The sequence below is a fragment of the Somniosus microcephalus genome, chromosome 12 (genome assembly GCF_052327205.1).
Source record: "Somniosus microcephalus isolate GS21.2 chromosome 12, FLI_Smic_1.0, whole genome shotgun sequence".
Taxonomy (NCBI): Eukaryota; Metazoa; Chordata; class Chondrichthyes; order Squaliformes; family Somniosidae; genus Somniosus; species Somniosus microcephalus.
In genome coordinates, this window is record NC_140998.1 from 152713216 (window position 1) to 152740383 (window position 27168).

Sequence of the window (27168 nt, forward strand, 5' to 3'; positions counted from 1 at the left end):
CTACATCCTAGGGTTTTGAAAGAGGTGGCCATTGGAATAGTGGGCGCATTGGTTGTCATCTTCCAAAATTCAATAGATTCTGGAATAGTCCCTGCAGATTGGAGGATAGCAAATGTAATCCCACTATTTAAGAAAGGAGGAAGAGGGAAAACGGGAAACTACAGACCTGTTAGCCTCACATCAGTAGTTGGGAAAATGCTGGAATCTATTATAAAGATGCAATAACTGGGCACTTAGAAACTAATAGTAAGATTGGGCAGAGTCAACATGGATTTATGAAAGGGAAATCCTGTTTAACAAACCTAGTGGAGTTCTTTGAGGATGTAACTAGTGGAGTAGACAAAGGAGAACCGGTAGATGTGGATTTTCAGAAGGCCTTCGATAAGGTCCCACACAGAGGTTGGTGAACAAAATTAGGGTACATGGAATTGGGGGTAATATACTTGCATGGATTGAGAATTGGTTAACAGACAGAAAAAAAATATAGGGATAAACGGTCTTTTTCAGGATGGCAGGCTGTGACTGTGGGCCCCAGCTATTCACAATCTATATCAATGATTTGGATGAGGGGACTAAATGTAACATTTCCAAATTTGCTGATGATACAAAGCTAGGTGACAGTGTCAGTTGTGAAGAGATGTGAAGAGGCTTCAAGGGGATTCTCGACAGGCTCGACAGTGAGTGGGCGAGAACATGGCAGATGGAATATAATGTGGATAAATGTGAAGTTATCACCTTTGGTAGAAAAACAGAAAGGCAGAGTATTTCCTAAATGGTGAAAAATTTGGGGAATGTAGATGCTCAAAGGGACTGAGTGTCCTTGTACATGAGTCACTGAAAGTGAATGTGCAGGTGCAGCAAGCATTAGGAAGGCAAATGGTATGCTGGCCTTCATTACAAGAGGATTTGAGTACGGAGTAAAGAAGTCTTACTCCAATTATATAGGGCCTTGGTGAGACCACACCTGGAGTACTGTGTACCATGTTGGTCTCCTTACCTAAGGAAGGGATATACTTGCCATAGAGGGAGTGCAACAAGGGTTCATGAGATTGATTCCTGGATGGCGGGACTGTCGTATGAGAAGAGATTGAGTAAACTAGGCCTGTATTCTCTTGAATTCAGAAGAATGAGAGGGGATCTCATTGAAGCATACAAAATTATTCAGGCTTGATAGGGTGGATGCTGGGAGAATGTTTCCCTTGGCTGGGGAGTCTAGAACCAGGGCCATAGCCTCAGGATAAAGGGTAGGCCATTCAGGACTGAGATGAGAAGAAATTTCTTCACACAGAGGGTGGTGAATCTTTGGAATTCTCTACCCCAGAGGGTTGTGGAGGCTCAGTCATTGGGTATATTCAAAACAGAAGTCGATAGACTTCTGACTAGTAAGGGCATCAAGGAATATGTCGATAGGGCCGTGAATGGAGTTGAGCAGAAGATCAGCCATGATCTCATTGAATGGCGGAGCAGGCTCGAAGGGCCGAATGCCTACTCCTGCTCCTATTTCTTATGTTCTTATCTAACCTGGGAAGAGTGCCTACTAGGCCCCAGTGTGGCATCTCAGATCACTCACCACTTATCAACTGTCTGAGTGACATTTGAAAAGCGAGCTGATTTGAGTTCTGATCGTGCACTATTTCAGAGACAACACAAAACCTTACGACCTGGATATCAACTTGACTATATATTTTGGAGACAGGGAGAGACTTTGCAGATTCAAGAGATGAACTAGATAGGGTGAGGCTGTGACAGAGTAGCTTGTGCAGTTCCCTCAGCTCAATGTGTGAATGCATTGTGTGTTGTGCACTGAGTCACATGGACCAGAAAGATCCCAGGTTCAATTGCCAGTCATTGCTGAGTTAGCGGTATTGGGGGGCCACAACTGGCCTCTGCGACTCTAGGCTAGGGATGGGGGCAACAGCCGAGGTTCCCCCATCTTGACCCTGGCTGGGATTTTTAAAATTTATTCGTTCACGGGATGTGGGCATCGCTAGCAAGGCCGGCATTTATTGGCCATTCCTAATTGCCCTTGAGAAGGTGGTGGTGAGCCGCCTTCTTGAATACAACTGAGTGGCTTGCTCAGCCATTTCAGAGGCCAATTAAGAGTCAGCCACATTGCTGTGGGTCTGGAGTCACATATAGGCCAGACCGGGTAAGGCGGGCAGATTTCCTTCCCTAAAGGAATAGGTGTGGATTCCAATTGAGGAGAGGATCAGGCTCGGCCGTGAGGCCAACCTGCGGTTTCAGACTCGCTGACATTCACCGCACTCCAGGGCTTGCATTTGTATAACGCCTTTCACGACCGCAGGTCGTCCCGAAGTGCTTCACAGCCTAGGAAGTACTTTTGAAGTGCAATCACTGTTGTAATGTGGTAAATGCAGCAGCCAATTTGCACACAGCAGGGTCCCAACAAACAGCAATGAGATAATCAGCAGATAGTCTGTTGTAGTGAGGTTGGTTGAGGGATAAATATTGGCCAGGACACCAGAGAGTACCGCCCTGCTCTTCTTCGAAATAGTGCAATGGATCTTTTACATCCACCTGAGAGGGCAGACGGGGTCTCGGTTTAACATCTCATCTGAAAGACGGCACCTCTGGTAGTGCGGCACTCCCTCAGCACTGCACTGGTGTGTAGGCCGAGATTAGGCGCTCAAGCCTCTGGAGTGGGATTTCTCACTCACAATTTTCTGACCCAGAGGCAAGAGCGCTACCCATTGAGCCACACCGTGAGGATAGGAGGGCAGAAGATTAGGGTGAAAAATAGAGGGCGAATGGCCTGTGTAAGGAACAGGATTGATGGCTGGAAGACTTGACTTATTCCCTACTTTCTTATCTTGCCTGTTGCAGATAAGAGGGGCGGATTTGGGTGCAGCACTGGTGACTCATTTGTGCACTTGCCTTATGTAGGTGAAAGTAGATCTAAAAGGATGGTGTCAGTGTTGGGTAAATAATCTTGTGTTGAAGGCCACTGAGGGAAGAAGGTCCTTAGGTTTAGAGCAGTCAGCTGAGTGGCAGTCTGGTCCTTATTTGTGCCTACACGTCCCGTTAAACAAAATGGCTTTGATTTCCCAGCGTCCTGCAGAGTTAATTCTTCAGGTTTTGAGATCTCCAGACCTGACTGAGAGAACCTGATGAAGCACTGGCCCCTGGGCTCACAGAGGTAAGGACGGTGGGGGGTTCAACCTTGCCCCATCCCTCACTTCACCGAGTCCCTGACCCCAGAGTCAAAAGCAGGCAAGAAGCCCCCTCTCTCACAAGGTTGGGTGGGGGTGCTGGGGAAGGATGGCAAGCAGAGTTGTCATTCAGCTACTGTTGTAGCTGAGAAGCAGTACTTAAGGGAAAGTAACCCTTAAGCAGTACTTAAGGCCAAAATCCCCAGCTGCAGTTAGAAGAAAGAAAGACTTGCATTTATATAGCGCCTTTCACAACCACCAGATGTCTCAAAGCGCTTTACAGCCAATTAAGTACTTTTTGGAGTGTAGTCACTGTTGTAATGTGAGAAATGCGGCAGCCAATTTGCGCTCAGCAAACTCCCACAAACAGCAACGTGATAATGACCAGATAATCTGTTTGTGTTATATGGATTGAGGGATAAATATTGGCCAGGACACTGGGGATGACTCCCCTGCTCTTCTTCAAAATAGTGCCATGGGATCTTTTACGTCCACCTGAGGGAGCAGACAAAAGACAGCACCTCCGACAGTGCGGCACTCCCTCAGCACTGCACTGGAGTGTCAACCTAGCTTTATGTGCGCAAGTCCCTGGAGTGGGACTTGAACCCACAACCTTCTGACTCAGGCGAGTGTGCTACCAAATGAGCAACAGCTGACATAGCTGTTAACATGTGGAATGGGGGAAGGAGGGGGGAGTGGTGAAATAAGAGGGATTTTATATCCTCCCACTTCAGAACTGTTGTAAATCTGAGGAATAGTCAGCTTTGTGGGAGTTTTCCCCTCAAGCACCTGATTCTACCTGTTCCATAAAGACAGATCCCAATATAAATACAGATTAGGAAAGCCATTCGGCCTATCTTAGCACACCCATCCAGAATGACACTGGAAGTCCCCCACCCCCACCCACCATTGCAACATCTGATTGGTTCTTAAATCATTCCTGGATTTTGCCTCCACTACTTTATCCATTCCATGATTTGTCCTTCTCTAACAAGCTAGTTTGAAATAACTTTCCAGATTTACCTTTCCATGTCCGTAACTATTACATTGAATGACATGCAATATACAGCACAGAAACAGGCCATTCGGCCTAACCAGTCTGTGCCAGTGTTTATACTCCATTCGAGTCTCCTCGCATTCTATATACTTCATCTCAGCCTTCCAACATATCTTTCTATTCCCTTTTCTCTCATGGACTCGTCTAGTTGCCTTTTGAAAGAATATAAGCTATTTGCCTCAATCACTTCCTGTGGTAGCGAGTTTCCACATTCTCCACATGTTAACCACTCTCTAAGAGTAAAGACAATTTTCCTTATTTCCCTATTGGATTTATTAGTAACTATCTTGTATTTATGGCTTAAATAAAAACAGAAAATACTGGAAATACTCAGCAGGTCAGCCAGCATCTGTGGAGAGAGAAACAGAATTGACGTTTCAGGTCGCTGACCCTTCATCAGAATTGTATTTATGGCTCCTAGTTTTGGATTCCATCAAAGTGGAAACATTCTCTCCACATCTACCCTGTCCGATCCATTCATAATTTTAAAGGCCTCTATCAGATCACCTCCAAGTCTTAACTTTTCTAAAAAAAAACCCAACTTGTTCAATCTTTCCCGATAGCTGTAATCATTCAGTCCTGCTACCATCCTTATAAATCTTTTTTGCACTTTCTCCAGTGCTTCTATGTCCTTTTTATAGTATGGAGACCTAAACTGTGCACAGTACTCTAAGTGCGGCCTGACCAGGGTCCTATACAAGTTTAACATAAGTTTGCTACTTTTGAATTCTATATTTGATTAAATAAATCCCAGTGATTTGTTAGTATTTTTAATTGCTTTGCTGACCTGCGTTGCTGCTTTTAATGATTTGTTCACCTGTATCCCTAGATCCCTTTGCTCTTCCACCCCATTCAGTTTCTTATTTTCTAAGGAGTAGGTGATGTTTCTAAAGTGCATCACCTCATATTTATCTCTGTTAAAGTTCATTTGCCATTTAACTGCCCAGTCTGCAAGTTTTCTAATGCCTTCTTGTCTTATGTTGCATTCTTCCTCAGTGTTAGCTATACCTCACAGTTTGGTGTCATCTGCAAATTTTGATATTGAGTTACTTGTTTCTAAATCCAAATCATTAATGTAAGTTATGAATAACAGTGGGCCCAGCACTGATCCTTGTGGGACACCGCTTTCTACCTTCCTCCAATCTGAATAACTACCCTTTACCCCTGCTCTCTGCTTTCTATTTTTTAGCCAATTTGCTATCCATTCAGCTATTTGTCCACTGACTCCACATACCCTAACCTTTGTCATGAGCCTACCGTCTGGTACTTTATTGAAGGCCTTTTGAATATCCAAGTATATGATATCTACCTCATTACCCTTGTCTACTCTTTCTGTTATTCTTCAGATAATTATTTCAGCTTAGTTAAGCATGATTTAGCCTTTCAGAATCCATGCTGACTATTTTTAATTATATTTTCTGTCTCTATCACTTCTTTTAGTATAGATTCCAGTATTTTTCCTAACTGACTGGTCTGTTCCCAGGTTTTGTTCTTTCTCCTTTTTTGTATATTGGAACATTAGCTGTCCGCCAGTCCTCTGGCACTATGGAACTTTTGTATATATAAACTAGTGCCTCTGCTATGTCCTCCCTAGTTTCCTTGAGTATGCGCGGGTGCATCCGGACCTGGGGTTTTATCTTCTTTTAGTCTTGCTAGTTTGTCAATTATTTCCTCCCTTTCTATCCCAACTGTATTAATATTCTTTCTAAGCTCATCCTCTGGTGAAGTGTCTGTTTCGTTATCTTCTTCAGTAAAAACTCAGGCAAAGTAGTTATTCAATACTTCTGCCATTTCTCTGTCATTCCCTGTGAGTTTATCTTGCTCATCCATTAGTGGCCCTATCTCTACTTTAGTTTTCCTTTTGTTACTTATGGGCTGAATCTCAACACCCAAAAACAGGTGGGTTGGGGTTGGGTGAGATGTTAAAATCTCAAACCCAACCCTAACCCGCCTCCAACTCGCCCACTTCCAGGACAATGGATGGGCAGCTCCTGGGAGGCGGGTTGGCCAATTAAATGTTTCAATGAGGCTAGAAGCCTCTGATTTAAACTGCTTTTCCCCCTGGTTCCCATTGACTTCAGTTTTACTAGGGCTCCTTGATGCCACACTTAGTCAAATGCTGCCTTGATGTCAAGGGCACTCAGTCTCACCTCACCTCTGGAATTCAACTCTTTTGTCCATGTTTGGACCAAGGCTGTAATGAGGTCTTTGCTGATGATTGAGAGTAAACTGATGGGGCGGTAATTGGCTGGATTGGATTTGTCCTGCTTTTTGTGGACAGGACGTACCTGGGCAATATTCCACTTTGTCGGGTAGATGCCAGTGCTGTAGCTGTACTGGAACAGCTTAGCTAGAGGCTAGACCTGGAGCACGAGTCTTCAGCACTACAGCCGGGAATTTGTTGGAGCCCATAGACTTTGCTGTATCCAGTGCGCTCAGCCGTTTTTTGATATCATGTGGAGTGACTCGAATTGGCTGAAGACTGGCTTCTGTGATGATGGGGATCTCAGGAGGAGGCCGATATGGATGATCCACTCGACACTTCTGGCTGAAAATGGTTGTAAATGCTTGTCTTTTGCACTCACGTGCTGGGGTCCGCCATCATTGAGGATGGGGATGTTCATGGAGTCACCTCCTGCCGTTAGTTGTTTAATTGTCCACCACCATTCACGACTGGATCTGGCAGTTGTGGGATTGGTTAGCTCCGTCTATAGCATGCAGTTTCCGCTGTTTAGCATGTATGTAGTCCTGTGTTGTAGCTTCATCAGGTTGGCATTTCATTTTTAGGTACGCCTGGTGCTGCTCCTGGCATGCTCTTCTACACCCCTCATTGAACCAGGGTTGGTCCCCTGGCTTGATGGTAATGGTAGAGTGAGGAATATGTCAGGCCAAGAGGTTACAATAATATAATTCTGCTGCTGTTGATGGCCCACAGTGCCTCATGGATGCCCAGTTTTGAGCTGCTAGATCTGTTCTGAATCTATCCCATTTAGCATAGTGGTAGTACCACACAACACGATGGAGGGTGTCCTCAGTGTGAAGATGGGACTTCGTCTCCACAATGACTGTGCGGTGCTCACTCCTACCAATACTGTCATGGACAGATGTATCTGCGACAGGTAGAGGTCAAATAGGTTTTTCCCTCTTGTTGGTTTTCTCACCACCTGCCGTGGGCCCTGTCTGGCATCTATGCCCTTCAGGACTTGAGCCAGCACGGTCAGTATTGGTGATGGACATTGAACTCCTCCACCCAGAGTGTATTCTATGCCCTTGCTACCCCTCAGTGCTTTTTCCAAGTGGTGTTCAACATGGAGGTGTACTGATTCATCAGCTGAGGGAGGGCGGTAGGTGGTAATCAGCAGGAGGTTTCCTTGCCCATGCTTGACCTATGCCATGAGACTTCATGGGGTGCGGAGTCAATGTTGAGGACTCCCAGGGCCACTCCTTCCCGACTGTATACCACTGTGCCACCACCTCTGGTGGGTCTGTCCTGCTGGTGGGACAGGACATACCCAGGGATGGTGATGGAGGATTCTGGGACATTGGCTGACAGGTATGGTTCTGTGAGTATGACTATGTCAGGCTGTTGCTTGACTAGTCTGTGGGACGGTGCTCCCAATTTTGGCACAAGTCCCCAGATGTTAGTGAGGAGGACTTTGCAGGGTCGACTGGGCTGGGTGTGCCTTTGTTGTTACCAGCTCCAGTGCCTAGGATGATCTATCCAGTTTTATTCTTTTTCGTAGCGGTTTGTTGCAACTGAGTGGGATGCTAGGCCATTTCAGGGGGCAGTTAAGAGTCAACCACAGTACTGTGGGTCTGGAGTCACATAAGGTAAGCTGGTAAGATTTCATTCCCTAAAGGAAGGAAGGGCATTACAACAATCCAGTAGTTTCATGGTTACCATTACGGACACTAGCTTTTTAATTCCAGATTTATTTAGTTACTGTAACTGAATTTAAATTCCCCAGCTACCATGGTGGGATTTGAACTCATGCCTCTGGATTATTTGTCTGGGCCTCTGGAATACTAGTCCAATAACATAGCCACAGTGCTACTGTACCCATATAATTACAACTTTTCTACTCTGCACCTCCTCCCCTTGGGCAGCCTCCTGCTCTGTGGTGCCTTGGTCAGCATTCTGGCTCATATTCCTCTGTAAGATCACCTCTCAGAGGGCCTCCTTCCATGGCTGGAAAGCCCAACTCTTTCCTCATAACTTATCTCCTCTAGCACATGAATCCATCGCCTTTGTGTCTCGCTGAGCAGAACTGTTCACCATACTCAAGGCACGGTCTGACCAGAACGCACGGTCTGACCAGATCTCTGTACAGTTCAGTTAGGACAGCCTTTGACTAGTATTCTATTTTAGCTACGCAGTTCAACATTTTATTGACTTGGCCTTAGGCCAAGCATTGCCAGGCAGGGTACATGAACCCGCGACCTTGGCGTAATTAGAACCACGCCCTAAGCAACTGAGCCAACTGATATTGTTGATTGGTGCTCTGCAATTGGTTGTATATTTTGAGAGTCAAGTCAGTTTAATATCTCATCCGACGGCACCTCTGACACTGCAGCACTTTAAAAAAATTTGTTGATGGGATGTGGACGTGGCTGGCATTTATTGCCCATCTCTAATTGCCCTTGAGAAGGTGGTGGTGAGCCGCTTTCTTGAACCGCTGCAGTCCATGTGGTGAAGTTACTCCCACAGTGCTGTTAGGGAGGGCGTTCCAGGATTTTGACCAAGCGACGATGAAGAATCGGCCGATATACTTCCAAGTCAGGATGGTGTATGACTTGGAGATGGTGGTGTTCCCATGCACCTGCTGCCCTTGCCCTTCTAGGTGGAAGAGGTCGCGGGTTTGGGAGGTGCTGTCGAAGAAGCCTTGGCGAGTTGCTGCAGTGCGTCTTGTAGACACTGCAGCCACGGTATGCCGGTGGTGGAGGGAGTGAATGTTTAAGGTGGTGGATGGGGTGCCAATCAAGCGGGCTGCTTTGTCCTGGATGGTGTTGAGCGTTGTTGGAGCTTCACTCATCCAGGCAAGTGGAGAGTATTCCATCACACTCCTTACTTGTGCCTTGTAGATGGTGGAAAGGCTTTGGGGAGTCAGGAGGTGAGACACTTACCACAGAATACCCAGCCTCTGACCTGCTCTTGTTGACACAGTATTTATGTGGCTGGTCCAGTAAAGTTGCTGGTCAATGGTGACCCCCAGGATGTTGATGGTGGAGGATTCGGCGATGGTACTGCCATTGAATGTCAAGGGGAGGCAGTTAGATTCTCACTTGTTGGAGATAGTCATTGCCTGGCACTTCTGTGGCACGAATGTTACCTGCCACTTACCAGCCCAAGCCTGAATGTCGTCCAGGTCTTGCTGCATGCGGGCATGGACTGCTTCATTATCTGAGGAGTTGTGAATGTCACTGAACACTGTGCAGTCATCAGCAAACATCCCCATTTCTGACCTTATGTTGGAGGAAAGGTCATTGATGAAGTAACTGAAGATGGTTGGGCCTAGGACACTGCACAGGAGTGTCAGCCTGGAATGTGTGCTCAAGTCTCTGGGGTGGGACTTGAACCCACAACATCCTGACTCAGAGGCGAGAGTGCTACCACTGAGCCAAGAGCCAAGACTGATACTTGTCCAGGAAAGGGTAGAAACCAGTATTAGGACCATGGGCACTCCCCTAGAAGAAAAGGCCAGAAATCCAATGGAGGAACCCCTAACCATTCACTCATTCTATGTAAAACATCAGTTGATTAAACTGTCTCCTGAAAGATAGAAAGACTTGCATTTCTATAGCGCCTTTCATGACCACCAGATGTCCCAAAGCACTTTACAGCCAATTTTACTGTTTTGAAGTGTAGTCACTGTTGTAATGTAGGATGCACGGCAGCCAAATTGTGCACAGCAAGCTCCCACAAACAGCAATGTGATAATGACCAGATAATCTTTTTTTAAATGTTATTTTGATTGAGGGATAAATATTGGCAAGGACACTGGGGTTAACTCCCTCAGCACGGCACTAGAGTGTCAGCCTAGATTTTTATGCTCAAGTTCCTGGAGTGGGACTTGAACCCACAACCTTCTGACTCAGAGGCGAGAGTGCTACCAACTTTTTTAAAATTAATATACTTTATTGAACATTAAGAACATTTACAACATCATGATCATTTCATTGTGTCATACAAATCCATTCCGCCGCTCTGCACAGCCATTCCTCTACCACATTTTAACATCAAAACCTGAAGTTTAATTTGTCTCCTGTAACATATATTAATCGATTGTACTTTAAAAATTGATTGTAAAATACTATCTTTAAATTCCTTTCTGAATAAAACATCCACAGAGCCTTATAATGATCTTTTAGCTTATATTTAAATACTCTTTTAGATTGATTCTCCTCCCCTTAAAAAAACAGAGCATTCCTTCTTTGCACAATCATGAATCTAGCCAAACTGAACATTAAATTAATTGCTGCTCCGCTAGACTCGGGCAGACTCTTCTGCAATCCCCATCTCAAAATTGAGTCCCACGGGATTCCCATTCTCGCTCTTCGGTCCCCACCCAGCAAAAAAACTTCACACAACTGTTGAACATAGTACTTAAAGTCATTTAACTGTGGACATAACACCAGTAAATGAGACAGAGTCTCATCCCGTGTCCCACACACTGGGCAAGTTGCCCCCTCCACTCGCCCAATCTTGCACAAGACCGTCATGGTAAAAATCCGGCTATGAGCCAATTTGAAACCCAGTTCAATCCACTCTGGAGATTTAAAATTCGCCCACACTCCCTTCCAAATCCTGTTGAAGTGTCTTGAATCTTCGTTTTCTAAATACCTCATGGAAATCTCGAGTATTACAGTTGTCAAATTGGACCAACTCTCCCCCTTTCTCCAGCAGAAAGCTTGGAAAAGCAGGACGCATTTTACTTCCTTTGGAGATTTCCGCATTTATTTCTCCCATCCAATCCTGTGGCATTGCCCTCACAATCTTCTCATACATGATCCCTATTGCTTTTTCCTCTACCTCCTGATCCTCCTCCCACACCATGTCCCTCACTATCGCTTCTGGCAACCAACCTGGAATCACCTCGTATAATATATCTTTCACACATATAATACCAGCTTTTATAAAAGCTTGATTAAATAAAACTTCTCCTTCGATGTTGACCCACCTGTTCAATAATAAGAGCTGTTCTAAAAATTCCTCAGCCCCTTTGGGCATAAACTTCAAACTTTTAAAAAATTGGGCCCAAGTCTCTACAACCCCCTTATAAAACCTAGGGAGAAGTTTAATCGATTTCAAAAACATATTATTGTATTCCATATACAATATCCCCTGCCCTCCTATCCCACTTTGTTTAAAAAAATGCTCAAAACAACTCTTCCAAAAACTTGTATTTGACTTCTGAAGAAATCTCTTCACCCATTTGATTCTAAAGGATTTTTTCTTCAAATCAATATCTGGGAAATTGAGTCCTCCCTGATTTCTCCGTCCAATGATGGTATTGTAAGCCACCAAGGCTGGTTTCCCTTCCCATAAAAACCTTACACAAGCCTCTCGGATGGACTTTTCTGCCCACTCAGGAATATCCTCCACCATCAATAAGTACCATAGCTTAGATAGCAGGAGAGCGGACACCACTGTCGTTCTTCCTTGCACTTTCAACCACCTTCTTTCCCATCTTCCCAAAATCTTTTTAATTTTCATAACCTTCGGTTCCCAATTTAATCGATCCACTTCAGGATAGGACAGAGTCAACATGGATTTACAAAGGGTAAATCGTGCTTGACTAATCTATTGGAATTTTTTGAGGGAGTAACTGGTAGAATAGATGGGGGAGAGCCAGTAGATGTGGTGTACCTGGACTTCCAAAAGGCCTTCGATAAGGTCCCACATAAAAGATTAGCATGGAAAATTGAGGCTCATGGGATAAAGGGGAAAGTTTTGGCGTGGATAGGGAACTGGCTGTCAGATAGAAAACAGAGAGTTGGAATAAACGGCTCATTTTCTGAATGGCAGGCAGTAACAAGTGGGGTACCACAGGGATCTGTCCTGGGCCCCCAGCTGTTCACAATTTACATTAATGACCTGGATCAGGGAGTCGGATGCAGCATTTCCAAATTTGCAGACGACACTAAACTAGGAGGTGGGGTGGGCTCAGAGGAAGAGACCAGGAAGCTCCAGAGCGATTTGGACAGACTGGGCGATTGGGCGGATAAATGGCAGATGCACTATAATGTGGACAAGTGCGAAGTTATCCACCTTGGGTGCAGGAACGGGAGGGCAAATTATTATTTAAATGGCAATAGATTGGGAGAGGGGGAAGTACAGAGAGACCTGGGTGTTCTTGTACACCAGTCACTGAAGGCGAGCATGCAGGTGCAACAGGCGGTCAAGAAGGCAAACGGTATGCTGGCCTTCATAGCAAAAGGGTTAGAATACAGGAACAGGGATACCTTGCTGCAGCTGTACAGGGCACTGGTGAGACCACACCTCGAGTACTGTGTACAGTTTTGGTCGCCTCATCTGAGGAAGGATGTTCTTGCCATGGAGGGGGTGCAGCGGCGATTCACCAGGCTGATACCAGGAATGGCGGGAATGACCTATGAGGAGAGACTATGTAGTTTAGGGATGTACACACTGGAGTTTAGAAGATTGAGAGGGGACCTCATAGAAGTGTATAAAATTCTGACAGGTCTAGACAGACTGGATGCAGAAGGAATGTTTCCCTTGGCGGGTGAGAACAGAACTAGAGGACATAATTTAAGGATAAGGGCTAAACCATTTAGGACAGAGATGAGGGGGAATTTCTTCACTCAGAGAGTGGTGAACCTGTGGAACTCATTGCCACAGAGGGCAGTGTACGCCAGCTCATTAAATATATTTAAGAGGGAATTAGATATATTTCTACGGGCAAAAGGGGTTAAGGGTTACGGAGAGAAGGCGGGGACGGGATACTGAATTAAAGGATCAGCCATGATCTCATTAAATGGCGGAGCAGGCACGAAGGGCCGAATGGCCTACTCCTGCTCCTATCTTCTATGTATCTATGTATCTATGTATCCCTGTCTTTCTTGCACCCCATATGCACCCCCAGAACTTCCAAAACCTCCACCACCTTAAAGGGACTTTCCCCCAACCATTCCCCCCTACCCCTTACTGCAACCAGGCATTGGGACTTACTATAATTCACTCTGGCTCCTGAAGCTCTACAATATTCCTCCACTACATCCATAGCTTTCCTCACTGACTCCCCATTTCTCAATGTTAAGGTTCTGTCATCTGCATATTGGTGTATCACCGACACCAGCCCGGAACTGGGTACCACAATCCCAACTACACCTTGTTTCTTTCGCATCATGTAACCTAATGGTTCTGTTACCAATGTGTACAACAATGGGGACAAGGGACAACCCTGTCTCACTGATCTCTGTATTGGAAAATACTTGGATAAAAAACCATTATATTTAACACAGCTAAATATGTTTGAATAAAAAATCCTTATCCACTCAATGAAATTGTCCCCGAAGCCAAATACTTCCAAAACCTTCAATAAAAACTCATGAGAGACCCTATCAAAGGCTTTCTCTTGATCTATCTTTAATACATAGCCTCCCTCCCACTCTCTCCCATGAGCTCTATCGCATCTCAGATTGAGACCACAGAGCCTGCGATGTCCCGGCCTATGACTCCATAGGACTGAGAGGGCAAAACTATCTGCGGCAACACCTCCTTCATACGATTTGCCATAACTCTTGCCAAGATCTTTTAATCCACATCCAATTCTTCAGATCCCTTCTATCCCCTTTATTTTTATATAAGCTAAGCTTATGACACCTCTCCTCATAGATGGGGCCAGGCTTCCCTCAATTTTAATTTCCTTAAAAACTTCTAAGAGCAATGGACTTAAAATCTCGAAAAATTCTTTATAAAATTCTGCACTTTGTCCATCGGACCCTGGGCTTTTCCCCCCCTTCATTCCACTTATTGCTACTTTTATTTCTGCTAATCCTACTTCTTTGTCACACATGCTTCTCTCATCCTCCTGTAAACCCTCTTCAATAAAAGCAGTAACCTTCTCCATCGCCAAATTGGAAATGTCTTCTTTTGTATATAACTCTTGATAAAAGCTGCTAGTCGCCTCTAAAATCTTCCCACTTTCATGAATGATCTTCTCCCCAACCTTCAATTCTCCAATTAATGATAATCTCTGTTGCAGCTTCTCTTGCTCTAGAAAATATCTAGTGCATCTTTCGCCCTCCAATGCATCTCTAGCCTTTGCAAGGAGAATGTCCCCCTTGCATTTTTCAGCTTGCAATAATTCCCACTCTTCCTTTAGCACCCGGAACTTAGTCTCAGCTCCCTTATCCCCTCCATCAACTGTTTTACAGATATCTGTAAACCTTTTGTTTATATTCTCTTCTCGACGCCGGTTAGCTGCCGCTCTCTTTTTCCCATAACGTACCGAAAAACTTTTACCTCATATTTGAAATTGTCCCACCAAACTCTTCTTTCTTTCAAGAACAAAGGTTCCTTCCGAGCATTCTTTATTATATTTAAAATCCCTTCTTTATAAGCAATTTCTTTCAGGTATTGATTGTTTAAAATCCACAGCCCTGAACCGATCTTAACTCTGCTGTTCCTAATTCTAAGAACCAAAGCCGAGTGGTCACTAAAAAATACTTTTTTATAATAAATCTCCATCACCTCTGAACTTAACCCTTCCCGCATTAACACAAAATCTATTCGGCTCTTTTTTAAAACATCACCCACCCAACCTGTTCTGGAGAACTCCGTTTTTATGGGGTTCCGGTCCCTCCATAAGTCTTTGCCATCATTTTTACAATCATCCCCCTGGAGTTATCATCCTTAAAGGTCATCTGGGCTGAAATGTCCATCTGAGATAAAAATACATTAAAATCCCTCACTATACAAGGATTTTCCACCTCTGCCACTTCAGTGAATAACCTCCGAAAAAACTCGCGACGCTTGCAATGGTCGTTCGGTGCATAGATATTAAAGAGATCGCAATTAAATTCCTCCATTTTTACCCTTAGCCGTAAAAATCTCCCCTCAGTGTCCTTGTCCACCAAGGCAACGTTCTCTTTTATGGACGGACTCACCAAAACAGCCACCCCTCTACGGTTATTGTTTGCACAACTTACAAACACCTCTCCCTTCCAAACCTTCTGAACTCTTTCTAGGATATCCTCATCGCAAAAGGTTTCTTGCAGACACAACAAGTCTGTGCCTTTCAAACCCTGCAACAACTGCTGCAAATTCTTCTCACCCCTCAGTCCGTTCACATTAATCGAGACCAATGTAATCATGGCTCCGAAGAAGGGAAGTATGCCTGATAATCTCCCCATCATTTAATCTCTGGCCCTTCCTTCCTCTCATGTTCCTTCCCAACTTTTCGGCCAGCTGTTGCTTTTTCCTGCAGCCTCCGAATCTTTTTCACCTCCTGTTTGAACCTTCCCTGCTGTTTCAGCCTCTTCCTTGCATTAAATTTGGGCCAAGGAGCTGCCCTTTCTCCCTCCTTCTGCCCCTCACTAACCTTTCCCTTTCCACATGATGCCACCCCACCCCCCACTTCCATGTCTCTGTCCCCCTCTAATTCCTCACTCTCAAGCTCTTCTGTAACCCTGTGTGCCTGCTCCCTGTCAGATACATAATCCTGCTCCCCGTCAGATACATAATCCTGCTCCCCGTCAGATACAGCATCTCCCATACAGAGTCTTCCTGCTATCGCGGTTTCTCCAACAGTGCCGCTCCCTTTGACCTCATCTCCACCTCTGACCCTTGCTCCCTGATCCTTCTCTCTCTGGGACAATGGCGCACTTATATTGCTCCCTTCTGGCATCTTTGTCTCGCCGCTCCCGTCCTGCTGCCCCTTTAAGGCTCCTGCCTCTTGCACCCTCTCCTTGTCTTGCCCCCTCCTGCTCACCGAGATGTCCGACTCCCCGTCTTTCTTTGGAGTACTTACATTTACCACGCACCCCGCTCCTGCCTCCTCTACCCCCACGGACACCAGATTCTTTAGGGAGAGCTGAACCATATTAAGGCTCGAGTCTGCACTCGACCCTTGCTGCCCGCTGCTGTCTTTGTTTTTTTCCAGTGTACTTGGTGTGTTTTCCACCATCTCCATCCTGTTCTCTGCTCTGCAATTTTCTGCCTCTTCCTGTGCTCTTTTCTCCTTCAATTTACCAGCGGTATCCTCCAATTGCTCTGCTCCTCCGGCCATTCCACCCACACCTCCTGCTCCTTCTCCCATCTCCTCGTCACTCATAGAGCTTCCTTCTGCCTCACACTCACAGTGGGTGGGGCCTTTGTGACACACCCCACAGCTCTCCGCCTTGCAGCGCCGAGCGATGTGTCCAGATTCACCGCAATTATAACAGTACAAGTCTGGACAGTTTCTTACAAGATGGTCGTGTCCAAGACAATAATAACAAACCTTCACTTGGTTATCATGCAGTACTCGGAAGTACTGCACTCCTTCCATTGTCTCGAATTTCATGCTGTACGGTAATGACTTCATCCCCTCTGCGAACAGCACCTTTAACGAGTTCCATCTGCTACCCGTGTTCCTAGATAGTATCTCCTCTTTATTGCTGAGCAAATTTTAATGTCCCACGACTCCAACTGTTTGATTAGCACATCGTCCTCAATATAAACCGACAAGTTTAAGAATGAGACCACCACCTCTTCCAAATATAGCAGAGATACCTCCAAGAACTTATCGCCAACTTTCAAACTGAGTAAAAGTCTTTCCACCTCCTCTCGGCCACTGACTGTCACCTCAAACCCAACATTCGGCTTTGGTCGGCAGGCAAAGCAGCTTCCCTCGCCACAGTTCTCGTGTACTGCTTGGATAATATCCCAAGCTCGCATCTCCTTGTCCTCGCACTGAACCACCACCGTGTTTTCTTTTCCAAACCTCCTGGGGTCCCGGCCCAAATCATTGGGCCTTTTTCTTTCCCTTCCAACCACAGTTTCTCCCCTAATTAAATTAATCTTGGGAACACTGTCCTCTGAGGGGCCCGGCACTCCGGACCCCTCAGCAGCCATCTGGCTGTTGTTTATGGGCCAAAAAGGCCCTAAAACCTGAAAACAAAAACCCAAAAACCCACCACCAACTTTTTACAAACTCACTCCAACTCCCTGCTGCAATCAGGCAACCAGTAAACCTGCTCACTCCTAGCCCCTCCCACCTAGAGAGTGCTACCCACTGAGCCACAACTGACACTGGTACACTGGTACATTGTGTGTGACTGTTCTTCACGGTGTGATCCTAGACACACCCTCAACATATGGGGCATTAAACCACTTCCCTGCAAGGGTTGCTGGCTAACAATCAGGAACAGAATAAAAACAGAAAATGCTGGAAATACTCAGCAGGTCAGGCAGCATCAGTGAAGAGAGAAACAGAGTTAACGTTTCAGGTCGATGACCTTTCGTCAGAAGATGCTGCCTGACCTGCTGAGTATTTCCAGCACTTTCTGTTTTTATTTCTGATTTCCAGCATCCGCAGTATTTTGCTTTTGAATCAGGAATGGAAGCCTGGCTGATTTCAAATCTCCCCTCCTCCCCCCGCCATAGCCCAGGGATGCTGAGGCCAATTAAAAGCCCCAACTTCTGGTTTGCCTGAGATCAGCTAGCTCAGTATTGGCCAGGGATTGAATCTGGGCTTTGGAACACAGGAACAGGAAGAGGCCATTCAGCCCCTCGGGCCTGTTCTGCCATTCAATTAGATCAAGGCTGATCTGTATCTTAACTCCATTTATCCGCCTTGGTTCCATAACTCTTCATACTCTTGCCTAACAAAAATCCATCAGACTCAGTTTTGAAATTTTCAATTGACCCCCCAGCATCAACAGCTTTTTGGGGGAGAGAGTTCCAGATTTCCACTAGCCTTTGTGTGAAGAAGTGCTTCCTGACATCACCCCTGAACAGCCTGGCTCTAATTTTAAGGTGATGCTCCTTTGTTCTGGACTCCCCCCACAAGAAGAAGTAGTTTCTCTCTAACTACCTTATCAACTCCTTTGATCATCTTAAACACTTCAATGAAATCACCCCTTAACCTTCTATATTTGAGGGAATACAAGCCATACTTGCTTGGTATGGCTTAGTGCTATAACCAGTGGGCCCTTTGCTCGCAAGACAATCAGGGGAGCTAACCCTATCCAGCAAATGCTAACTGCAAGGAGAATGGGGCAAGGCCAATCCTTTTTAATTGGCTTAAATCCGTTGATGTTAGCATTCAGTAGAATATACTTCACGAGCAATATCTTACTCCTTTCTTTTTCTTCCGACAGGGCTGGAGTTCGTGGTCGGCCCCGCCAATCTCACAGTCTCGCTGGGTCTGAGTGCCCAGATGCGATGTCAGTTGAAGGGAGGCTTGGAATTGCCTACTATCCACTGGCTGAAGGATGGCAAAGAGCTGCAAGATGCGGATTTCACCAGCGTGGCCCTTGGCGAGGACGACTTGCTGAGCGTCATCAGGTAATCCCACAAACCTGAACAGGCGTTCCGTTACCTGAGTGGGTTCAAGCCCCACTCCAGAGACTTGAACACAAAATCCAGGCTGACACTCCAGGGCAGTACTGAGAGAGTGCCCAGGTCCCATCTACCCTCTCAGGTGGACATAAAAGATCCCATGGCACTATTTCAAAGAAGAGCAGGGGAGTTCTCCCCGGTGTCCTGGCCAATATTTATCCCTCAATCAACATCACTAAAAGAGATTATTTGGCCATTATCACATTGCTGATTGTGGGAGCTTGCTGTGCGCAAATTGGCTGCCGCGTTTCTTACATTACAACAGTGACTACACTTCAAAAGTACTTAATTGGCTGTAAAACACTTTGGGCTGTCCTGAGGTCGTGAAAGGTGCTATATAAATGCAAGTCTTTCTTTTACCCAAGTGACCATTCTTGATGTGTGAGCCCAAACACTGCCCAAGTTTTCTGACTATGGCAGGAAGGGGATCACAGTTGTACCTGACACCGGCCTCACCCGATGTCTACAAGTGGGCACTTTTCAATTGAACAGCCGTCAGGAGCCCGAATCCTCAACTTGCCAGAGAGCACGGAGGTCAGTTGTAGTGTTGCTGCACTGGCTGAGACCAGCTAACTCAGTCCAGACTGTAGATTGAACTTTGACCTTTCCTGGTCTGTGTGGCTTATTTCCACAGAACGTAATCCATTTATCTACAGAAATATCGGAGAAAGAGAAAAACACAAATAATTGGAGCCTGGGCTGTCCCGTTGAATTAAATCAGTGATATTATTTTAATACCTGCGCAAAACTCACTTGTTTGCTCTAAGTTTCACTGTGATAAATCTGTGTTTGCATCTATATTTCTTTCTCAGGTTGGCGAAGGTACAGCAGACAGATATGGGCTGGTATTGGTGCATGGCGAGTGTGAAAGGAGTTCATGTCTACTCGCAGAAGGCCTTTTTAGCTGTGGAAGGTAAGGAAGGAAATATTAATGTTGTCATGGGCAAGGGAGAGGCAGTGTGTAGGGTTTATTGAGGTGAACAAGGTGGGGTGGGGGCGGGGGGGAGGGGAGAGAGGAGATGGGGACAGTACCTAGAGTGAGTCTCAAGGGTTTAGTGATATGGAAATTGGAGAGTCAATATCCAGGGTTAGTTTGTAGTGTTTAGGGTAATGGAGATTGTAGGGTCAGTGTCCAGGGTCAGTGTGTACGGTTTAGGGTAATGGAGATTGTAGGGTCAGTATCCAGGGTTAGTTTGTAGTGTTTAAGGTAATGGAGATTGTAGGATCAGTACCCAGGGCAGTGTGTAGCGTTTAAGGTAATGGAGATTGTAGGGTCAGTATCCAGGGTCAGTGTGCAGGGTTTAGGGTAATGGAGATTGTAGGGTCAGTATCCAGGGTTAGTTTGTAGTGTTTAGGGTAATGGAGATTGTAGGATCAGTACCCAGGGCAGTGTGTAGCGTTTAAGGTAATGGAGATTGTAGGGTCAGAGTCCAGGGTCAGTGTGCAGGGTTTAGGGTAATGGAGATTGTAGGGTCAGTATCCAGGGTCAGTGTGCAGGGTTTAGGGTAATGGAGATTGTAGGGTCAGTATCTAGGGCTAATGTGTAGGGTTTAGGGTAATGGAGATTGTAGGGTCAGTATCTAGGGTTAATGTGTAGGGTTTAGGGTAATGGAGATTGCAGGGTCAGTGTCCAGGGTTAGTGTGTACGGTTTAGGGTAATGGAGATTGTAGGGTCAGTATCCAGGGTCAGTGTGTAGGGTTTAGGGTAATGGAGATTGTAGGGTCAGTATCCAGGGTTAATGTGTAGGGTTTAGGGTAATGGAGATTGTATGGTCAGTATCCAGGGTCAGTGTGTAGGGTTTAGGGTAATGGAGATTGTAGGGTCAGTATCCAGGGTCAGTGTGCAGGGTTTAGGGTAATGGAGATTGTAGGGTCAGTATCCAGGGTTAATGTGCAGGGTTTAGGGTAATGGAGATTGTAGGGTCAGTATCCAGGGTTAATGTGTACGGTTTAGGGTAATGGAGATTGTCGGGTCAGTATCCAGGGTCAATGTGTAGGGTTTACGGTAATGGAGATTTTAGGGTCGGTATCCAGGTCAGTGTGTAGGGTTTAGGGTAATGGAGATTGTAGGTTCAGTGTCCAGGGTCAGTGTGTAGGGTTTAGGGTAATGGACATTTTAGGGTCAGTATCCAGGGTCAATGTGTAGGGTTTAGGGTAATGGAGATTGTAGGATAAGTATCCAGGGTCAGTATCCAGGGTTAGTTTGTAGGGTTTAGGGTAATGGAGATTGTAGGGTCAGTATCGAGGGTCAGTGTGTAGGGTTTAGGGTAATGGAGATTGTAGGGTCAGTATCCAGGGCCAGTGTGTAGGGTTTAGGGTAATGGAGATTGTAGGGTCAGTATCAGGGTCAGTGTGTAGGGTTTAGGGTAATGGAGCTGGTAGGGTCAGTATCCAGGGTAAGTGTGTAGGGTTTAGGGTAATGGAGATTGTAGGGTCAGTATCCAGGGTCAGTGTGTAGGGTTTGGGGTAGTGGAGATTGTAGGGTCAGTATCCAGGGTAAGTGTGCAGGGTTTAGGGTAATGGAGATTGTAGGGTCAGTGTCCAGGGTCAGTGTGTAGGGTTTAGGGTAATGGTCAGTGCGTAGGGTTTAAGGTAATGGAGATTGTAAGGTCAGTATCCAGGGTCAGTGTGTAGGGTTTAGGGTAATGGAGATTGTAGGGTCTGTGTCCAGGGTCAATGTGTAGGGTTTGGGGTAATGGAGATTGTAGGGCTAGTGTCCAGGGTCAGTGTGTAGGGTTTAGGTTAATGGAGATTGTAGGGTCAGTGTCCAGGGTCAATGTGTAGGGTTTAGGGTAATGGAGACTGTAGGGCTAGTGTCCAGGGTCAGTGTGTAGGGTTTAGGGTAATGGAGATTGTAGGGCTAGTGCTCAGGGTCAGTGTGTAGGGTTTAGGGCAATGGAGATTGTAGGATCAGTGTCCAGGGTTTGTGTGTAGGGTTTAGGGTAATGGAGATTGTAAGGTCAGTATCCAGGGTCAGTGTGTAGGGTTTAGGGTAATGGAGTTTGTAGGGCTAGTGTCCAGGGTCAGTGTGTAGGGTTTAGGGTAATGGAGATTGTAGGGCTAGTGTTCAGGGTCAGTGTGTAGGGTTTAGGGCAATGGAGATTGTAGGATCAGTGTCCAGGGTTTGTGTGCAGGGTTTAGGGTAATGGAGATTGTAAGGTCAGTATCCAGGGTCAGTGTGTAGGGTTTAGGGTAATGGAGATTGTAGCGTCACTATCCAGGGTCAGTGTGTTGGGTTTAGGATAATGGAGATTGTAGGGTCAGTATCCAGGGTCAGTGTGTAGGGTTTAGGGTAATGGAGTTTGTAGGGCTAGTGTCCAGGGTCAGTGTGTAGGGTTTTGGGTAATGGAGATTGTAGGGCTAGTGTTCAGGGTCAGTGTGTAGGGTTTAGGGCAATGGAGATTGCAGGATCAGTGTCCAGGGTTTGTGTGTAGGGTTTAGGGTAATGGAGATTGTAAGATCAGTATCCAGGGTCAGTGTGTAGGGTTTGGGGTAATGGAGATTGTCGGGTCAGTATCTAGGGTCAGTGTGTAGGGTTTAGGGTAATGGAGATTGTAGGGTCAGTATCCAGGGTCAGTGTGTAGGGTTCAGGGTAATGGAGATTGTAGGGCTAGTGTCCAGGGTCAATGTGTAGGGTTTGGGGTAATGGAGATTGTAGGTTCAGTGTCCAGGGTCAGTGTGTAGGGTTTAGGGTAATGGAGATTGTAGGGCTAGTGTCCAGGGTCAGTGTGTAGGGGTTAGGGTAATGTAGATTGTAGGATCAGTATCCAGGGTCAGTGTGTAGGGTTTAGGGTAATGGAGATTGTAGGGTCAGTGTCCAGGGTCAGTGTGTAGGGTTTAGGGTAATGGAGATTGTAGGGTCTGTGTCCAGGGTCAATGTGTAGGGTTTGGGGTAATGGAGATTGTAGGGGTAGTGTCCAGGGTCAGTGTGTAGGGTGTAGGTTAATGGAAATTTTAGGGTCAGTTACCAGCGTCAGTGTGTAGGGTTTAGGTTAATGGAGATTGTAGGGTCAGTGTCCAGGGTCAATGTGTAGGGTTTAGGGTAATGGAGATTGTAGGGCTAGTGTCCAGGGTCAGTGTGTAGGGTTTAGGGTAATGGAGATTGTAGGGTCAGTGTCCAGGGTTTGTGTGTAGGGTTTAGGGTAATGGAGATTGTAGGGTCAGTGTCCAGGGTTTGTGTGTAGGGCTTAGGGTAATGGAGATTCTAGGATCAGTATCCAGGGTCATTGTGTAGGGTTTGGGGTAATGTAGATTGTAGGGTCAGTATCCAGGGTCAGTGTGTAGGGTTTAGGATAATGGAGATTGTAGGGTCAGTATCCAGGGTCAGTGTGTAGGGTTCAGGGTAATGGAGATTGTAGGGTCAGTATCCAGGGTCAGTGTGTAGGGTTTAGGGTAATGGAGATTGCAGGGTCAGTATCCAGGGTCAGTGTGTAGGGTTTAGGGTAATGGAGATTGTAGGGTCAGTATCCAGGGTTAATGTGCAGGGTTTAGGGTAATGGAGATTGTAGGGTCAGTATCCAGGGTTAATGTGTACGGTTTAGGGTAATGGAGAATGTAGGGTCAGTATCCAGGGTCAATGTGTAGGGTTTACGGTAATGGAGATTTTAGGGTCAGTATCCAGGTCAGTGTGTAGGGTTTAGGGTAATGGAGATTGTAGGGTCAGTGTCCAGGGTCAGTGTGTAGGGTTTTGGGTAGTGGAGATTTTAGGGTCAGTATCCAGGGTCAATGTGTAGGGTTTAGGGTAATGGAGATTGTAGGATAAGTATCCAGGGTCAGTGTGTAGGGTTTAGGGTAATGGAGATTGTAGGGTCAGTATCCAGGGTCAGCGTGTAGGGTTTAGGGTAATGGAGATTGTAGGGTCAGTATCGAGGGTCAGTGTGTAGGGTTTAGGGTAATGGAGATTGTAGGGTCAGTATCGAGGGCCAGTGTGTAGGGTTTAGGGTAATGGAGATTGTAGGGTCAGTATCAGGGTCAGTGTGTAGGGTTTAGGGTAATGGAGGTTGTAGGGTCAGTATCCAGGGTCAGTGTGTAGGGTTTAGGGTAATGGTCAGTGCGTAGGGTTTAAGGTAATGGAGATTGTAAGGTCAGTATCCAGGGTCAGTGTGTAGGGTTTAGGGTAATGGAGATTGTAGCGTCACTACCCAGGGTCAGTGTGTTGGGTTTAGGATAATGGAGATTGTAGGGTCAGTATCCAGGGTCAGTGTGTAGGGTTTAGGGTAATGGAGTTTGCAGGGCTAGTGTCTAGGGTCAGTGTGTAGGGTTTAGGGCAATGGAAATTGTAGGATCAGTGTCCAGGGTTTGTGTGTAGGGTTTAGGGTAATGGAGATTGTAAGATCAGTATCTAGGGTCAGTGTGTAGGGTTTGGGGTAATGGAGATTGTAGGGTCAGTATCTAGGGTCAGTGTGTAGGGTTTAGGGTAATGGAGATTGTAGGGTCAGTATCCAGGGTCAGTGTGTAGGGTTCAGGGTAATGGAGATTGTAGGGCTAGTGTCCAGGGTCAATGTGTAGGGTTTGGGGTAATGGAGATTGTAGGTTCAGTGTCCAGGGTCAGTGTGTAGGGCTTAGGGTAATGGAGATTGTAGGGCTAGTGTCCAGGGTCAGTGTGTAGGGGTTAGGGCAATGTAGATTGTAGGATCAGTATCCAGGGTCAGTGTGTAGGGTTTAGGGTAATGGAGATTGTAGGGTCTGTGTCCAGGGTCAATGTGTAGGGTTTGGGGTAATGGAGATTGTAGGGCTAGTGTCCAGGGTCAGTGTGTAGGGTTTAGGTTAATGGAAATTTTAGGGTCAGTTACCAGCGTCAGTGTGTAGGGTTTAGGTTAATGGAGATTGTTGGGTCAGTGTCCAGGGTCAATGTGTAGGGTTTAGGGTAATGGAGATTGTAGGGCTAGTGTCCAGGGTCAGTGTGTAGGGTTTAGGTTAATGGAGATTGTTGGGTCAGTATCCGGGGTCAGTGTGTAGGGTTTAGGGTAATGGAGATTGCAGGGTCAGTATCCAGGGTCAGTGTGTAGGGTTTCGGGAAATGGAGATTGTAGGGTCAGTGTCCAGGGTCAGTGTGTAGTGTTTAGGGTAATGGAGATTGTAGGGTCTGTGTCCAGGGTCAATGTGTAGGGTTTAGGGTAATGGAGATTGTAGGGTCAGTGTCCAGGGTTAATGTGTACGGTTTAGGTTAATGGAGATTATAGGGTCAGTATCGAGGGTCAGTGTGTAGGGTTTAGTGTAATGGAGATTGTAGGGTCAGTATCAGGGTCAGTGTGTAGGGTTTAGGGTAATGGAGATTGTAGGATCAGTGTCCAGGGTCAGTGTGTAGGGTTTGGGGTAATGGAGATTGTAGGTTCAGTATCCAGGGTTAATGTGTAGGGTTTAGGGTAATGGAGATTGTAGGGTCAGTGTCCAGGGTCAGTGTGTAGGGTTTAGGGTAATGGAGATTGTAGGGTCAGTATCCAGGGTCAGTGTGCAGGGTTTAGGGTAATGGAGATTGTAGGGTCAGTATCCAGGGTTAATGTGCAGGGTTTAGGGTAATGGAGATTGTAGGGTCAGTATCCAGGGTTAATGTGTACGGTTTAGGGTAATGGAGATTGTAGGGTCAGTATCCAGGGTCAATGTGTAGGGTTTACGGTAATGGAGATTTTAGGGTCGGTATCCAGGTCAGTGTGTCGGGTTTAGGGTAATGGAGATTGTAGGTTCAGTGTCCAGGGTCAGTGTGTAGGGTTTAGGGCAATGGAGATTTTAGGGTCAGTATCCAGGGTCAATGTGTAGGGTTTAAGGTAATGGAGATTGTAGGGTCAGTATCAGGGTCAGTGTGTAGGGTTTAGGGTAATGGAGCTGGTAGGGTCAGTATCCAGGGTAAGTGTGTAGGGTTTAGGGTAATGGAGATTGTAGGGTCAGCATCCAGGGTCAGTGTGTAGGGTTTGGGGTAGTGGAGATTGTAGGTTCAGTATCCAGGGTTAATGTGTAGGGTTTAGGGTAATGGAGATTGTAGGGTCAGTGTCCAGGGTCAGTGTGTAGGGTTTAGGGTAATGGTCAGTGCATAGGGTTTAAGGTAATGGAGATTGTAAGGTCAGTATCCAGGGTCAGTGTGTAGGGTTTAGGGTAACGGAGATTGTAGGGTCTGTGTCCAGGGTCAATGTGTAGGGTTTGGGGTAATGGAGATTTTAGGGCTAGTGTCCAGGGTCAGTGTGTAGGGTTTAGGTTAATGGAAATTTTAGGGTCAGTTACCAGCGTCAGTGTGTAGGGTTTAGGTTAATGGAGATTGTAGGGTCAGTGTCCAGGGTCAATGTGTAGGGTTTAGGGTAATGGAGATTGTAGGGCTACTGTCCAGGGTCAGTGTGTAGGGTTTAGGGTAATGGAGATTGTAGGGTCAGTATCCAGGGTCAGTGTGTAGGGTTTAGGGTAATGGAGTTTGTAGGACTAGTGTCCAGGGTCAGTGTGTAGGGTTTAGGGTAATGGAGATTGTAGGGCTAGTGTTCAGGGTCAGTGTGTAGGGTTTAGGGCAATGGAGATTGTAGGATCAGTGTCCAGGGTTTGTGTGTAGGGTTTAGGGTAATGGAGATTGTAAGGTCAGTATCCAGGGTCAGTGTGTAGGGTTTAGGGTAATGGAGATTGTAGCGTCACTATCCAGGGTCAGTGTGTTGGGTTTAGGATAATGGAGATTGTAGGGTCAGTATCCAGGTTCAGTGTGTAGGGTTTAGGGTAATGGAGTTTGTAGGGCTAGTGTCCAGGGTCAGTGTGTAGGGTTTCGGGTAATGGAGATTGTAGGGCTAGTGTTCAGGGTCAGTGTGTAGGGTTTAGGGCAATGGAGATTGTAGGATCAGTGTCCAGGGTTTGTGTGTAGGGTTTAGGGTAATGGAGATTGTAAGATCAGTATCCAGGGTCAGTGTGTAGGGTTTGGGGTAATGGAGATTGTAGGGTCAGTATCTCGGGTCAGTGTGTAGGGTTTAGGGTAATGGAGATTGTCGGGTCAGTATCCAGGGTCAGTGTGTAGGGTTCAGGGTAATGGAGATTGTACGGCTAGTGTCCAGGGTCAATGTGTAGGGTTTGGGGTAATGGAGATTGTAGGTTCAGTGTCCAGGGTCAGTGTGTAGGGTTTAGGGTAATGGAGATTGTAGGGCTAGTGTCCAGTGTCAGTGTGTAGTGTTTAGGGTAAAGTAGATTGTAGGATCAGTATCCAGGGTCAGTGTGTAGGGTTTAGGGTAATGGAGATTGTAGGGTCAGTATCCAGGGTCAGTGTGTAGGGTTTAGGGTAATGGAGATTGTAGGGTCTGTGTCCAGGGTCAATGTGTAGGGTTTAGGTTAATGGAAATTTTAGGGTCAGTTACCAGCGTCAGTGTGTAGGGTTTAGGTTAATGGAGATTGTAGGGTCAGTGTCCAGGGTCAAT

The 27168-nt window shown here is 46.1% G+C and overlaps 1 protein-coding gene across 2 annotated transcripts in view; it reads left to right on the top strand.

The window, feature by feature from the left end:
• Positions 1-27168, top strand: part of tyro3 (TYRO3 protein tyrosine kinase) — a 285740-nt gene that overhangs the window by 4935 nt on the left and 253637 nt on the right. For both annotated transcript variants that reach the window (XM_086003676.1, XM_086003677.1), the window contains exons 2-3: positions 18553-18739; positions 19606-19706. In XM_086003676.1, coding sequence (XP_085859802.1) covers positions 18553-18739; positions 19606-19706 — 288 coding nt within the window. The remainder of the gene's footprint in view (positions 1-18552; positions 18740-19605; positions 19707-27168) is intronic.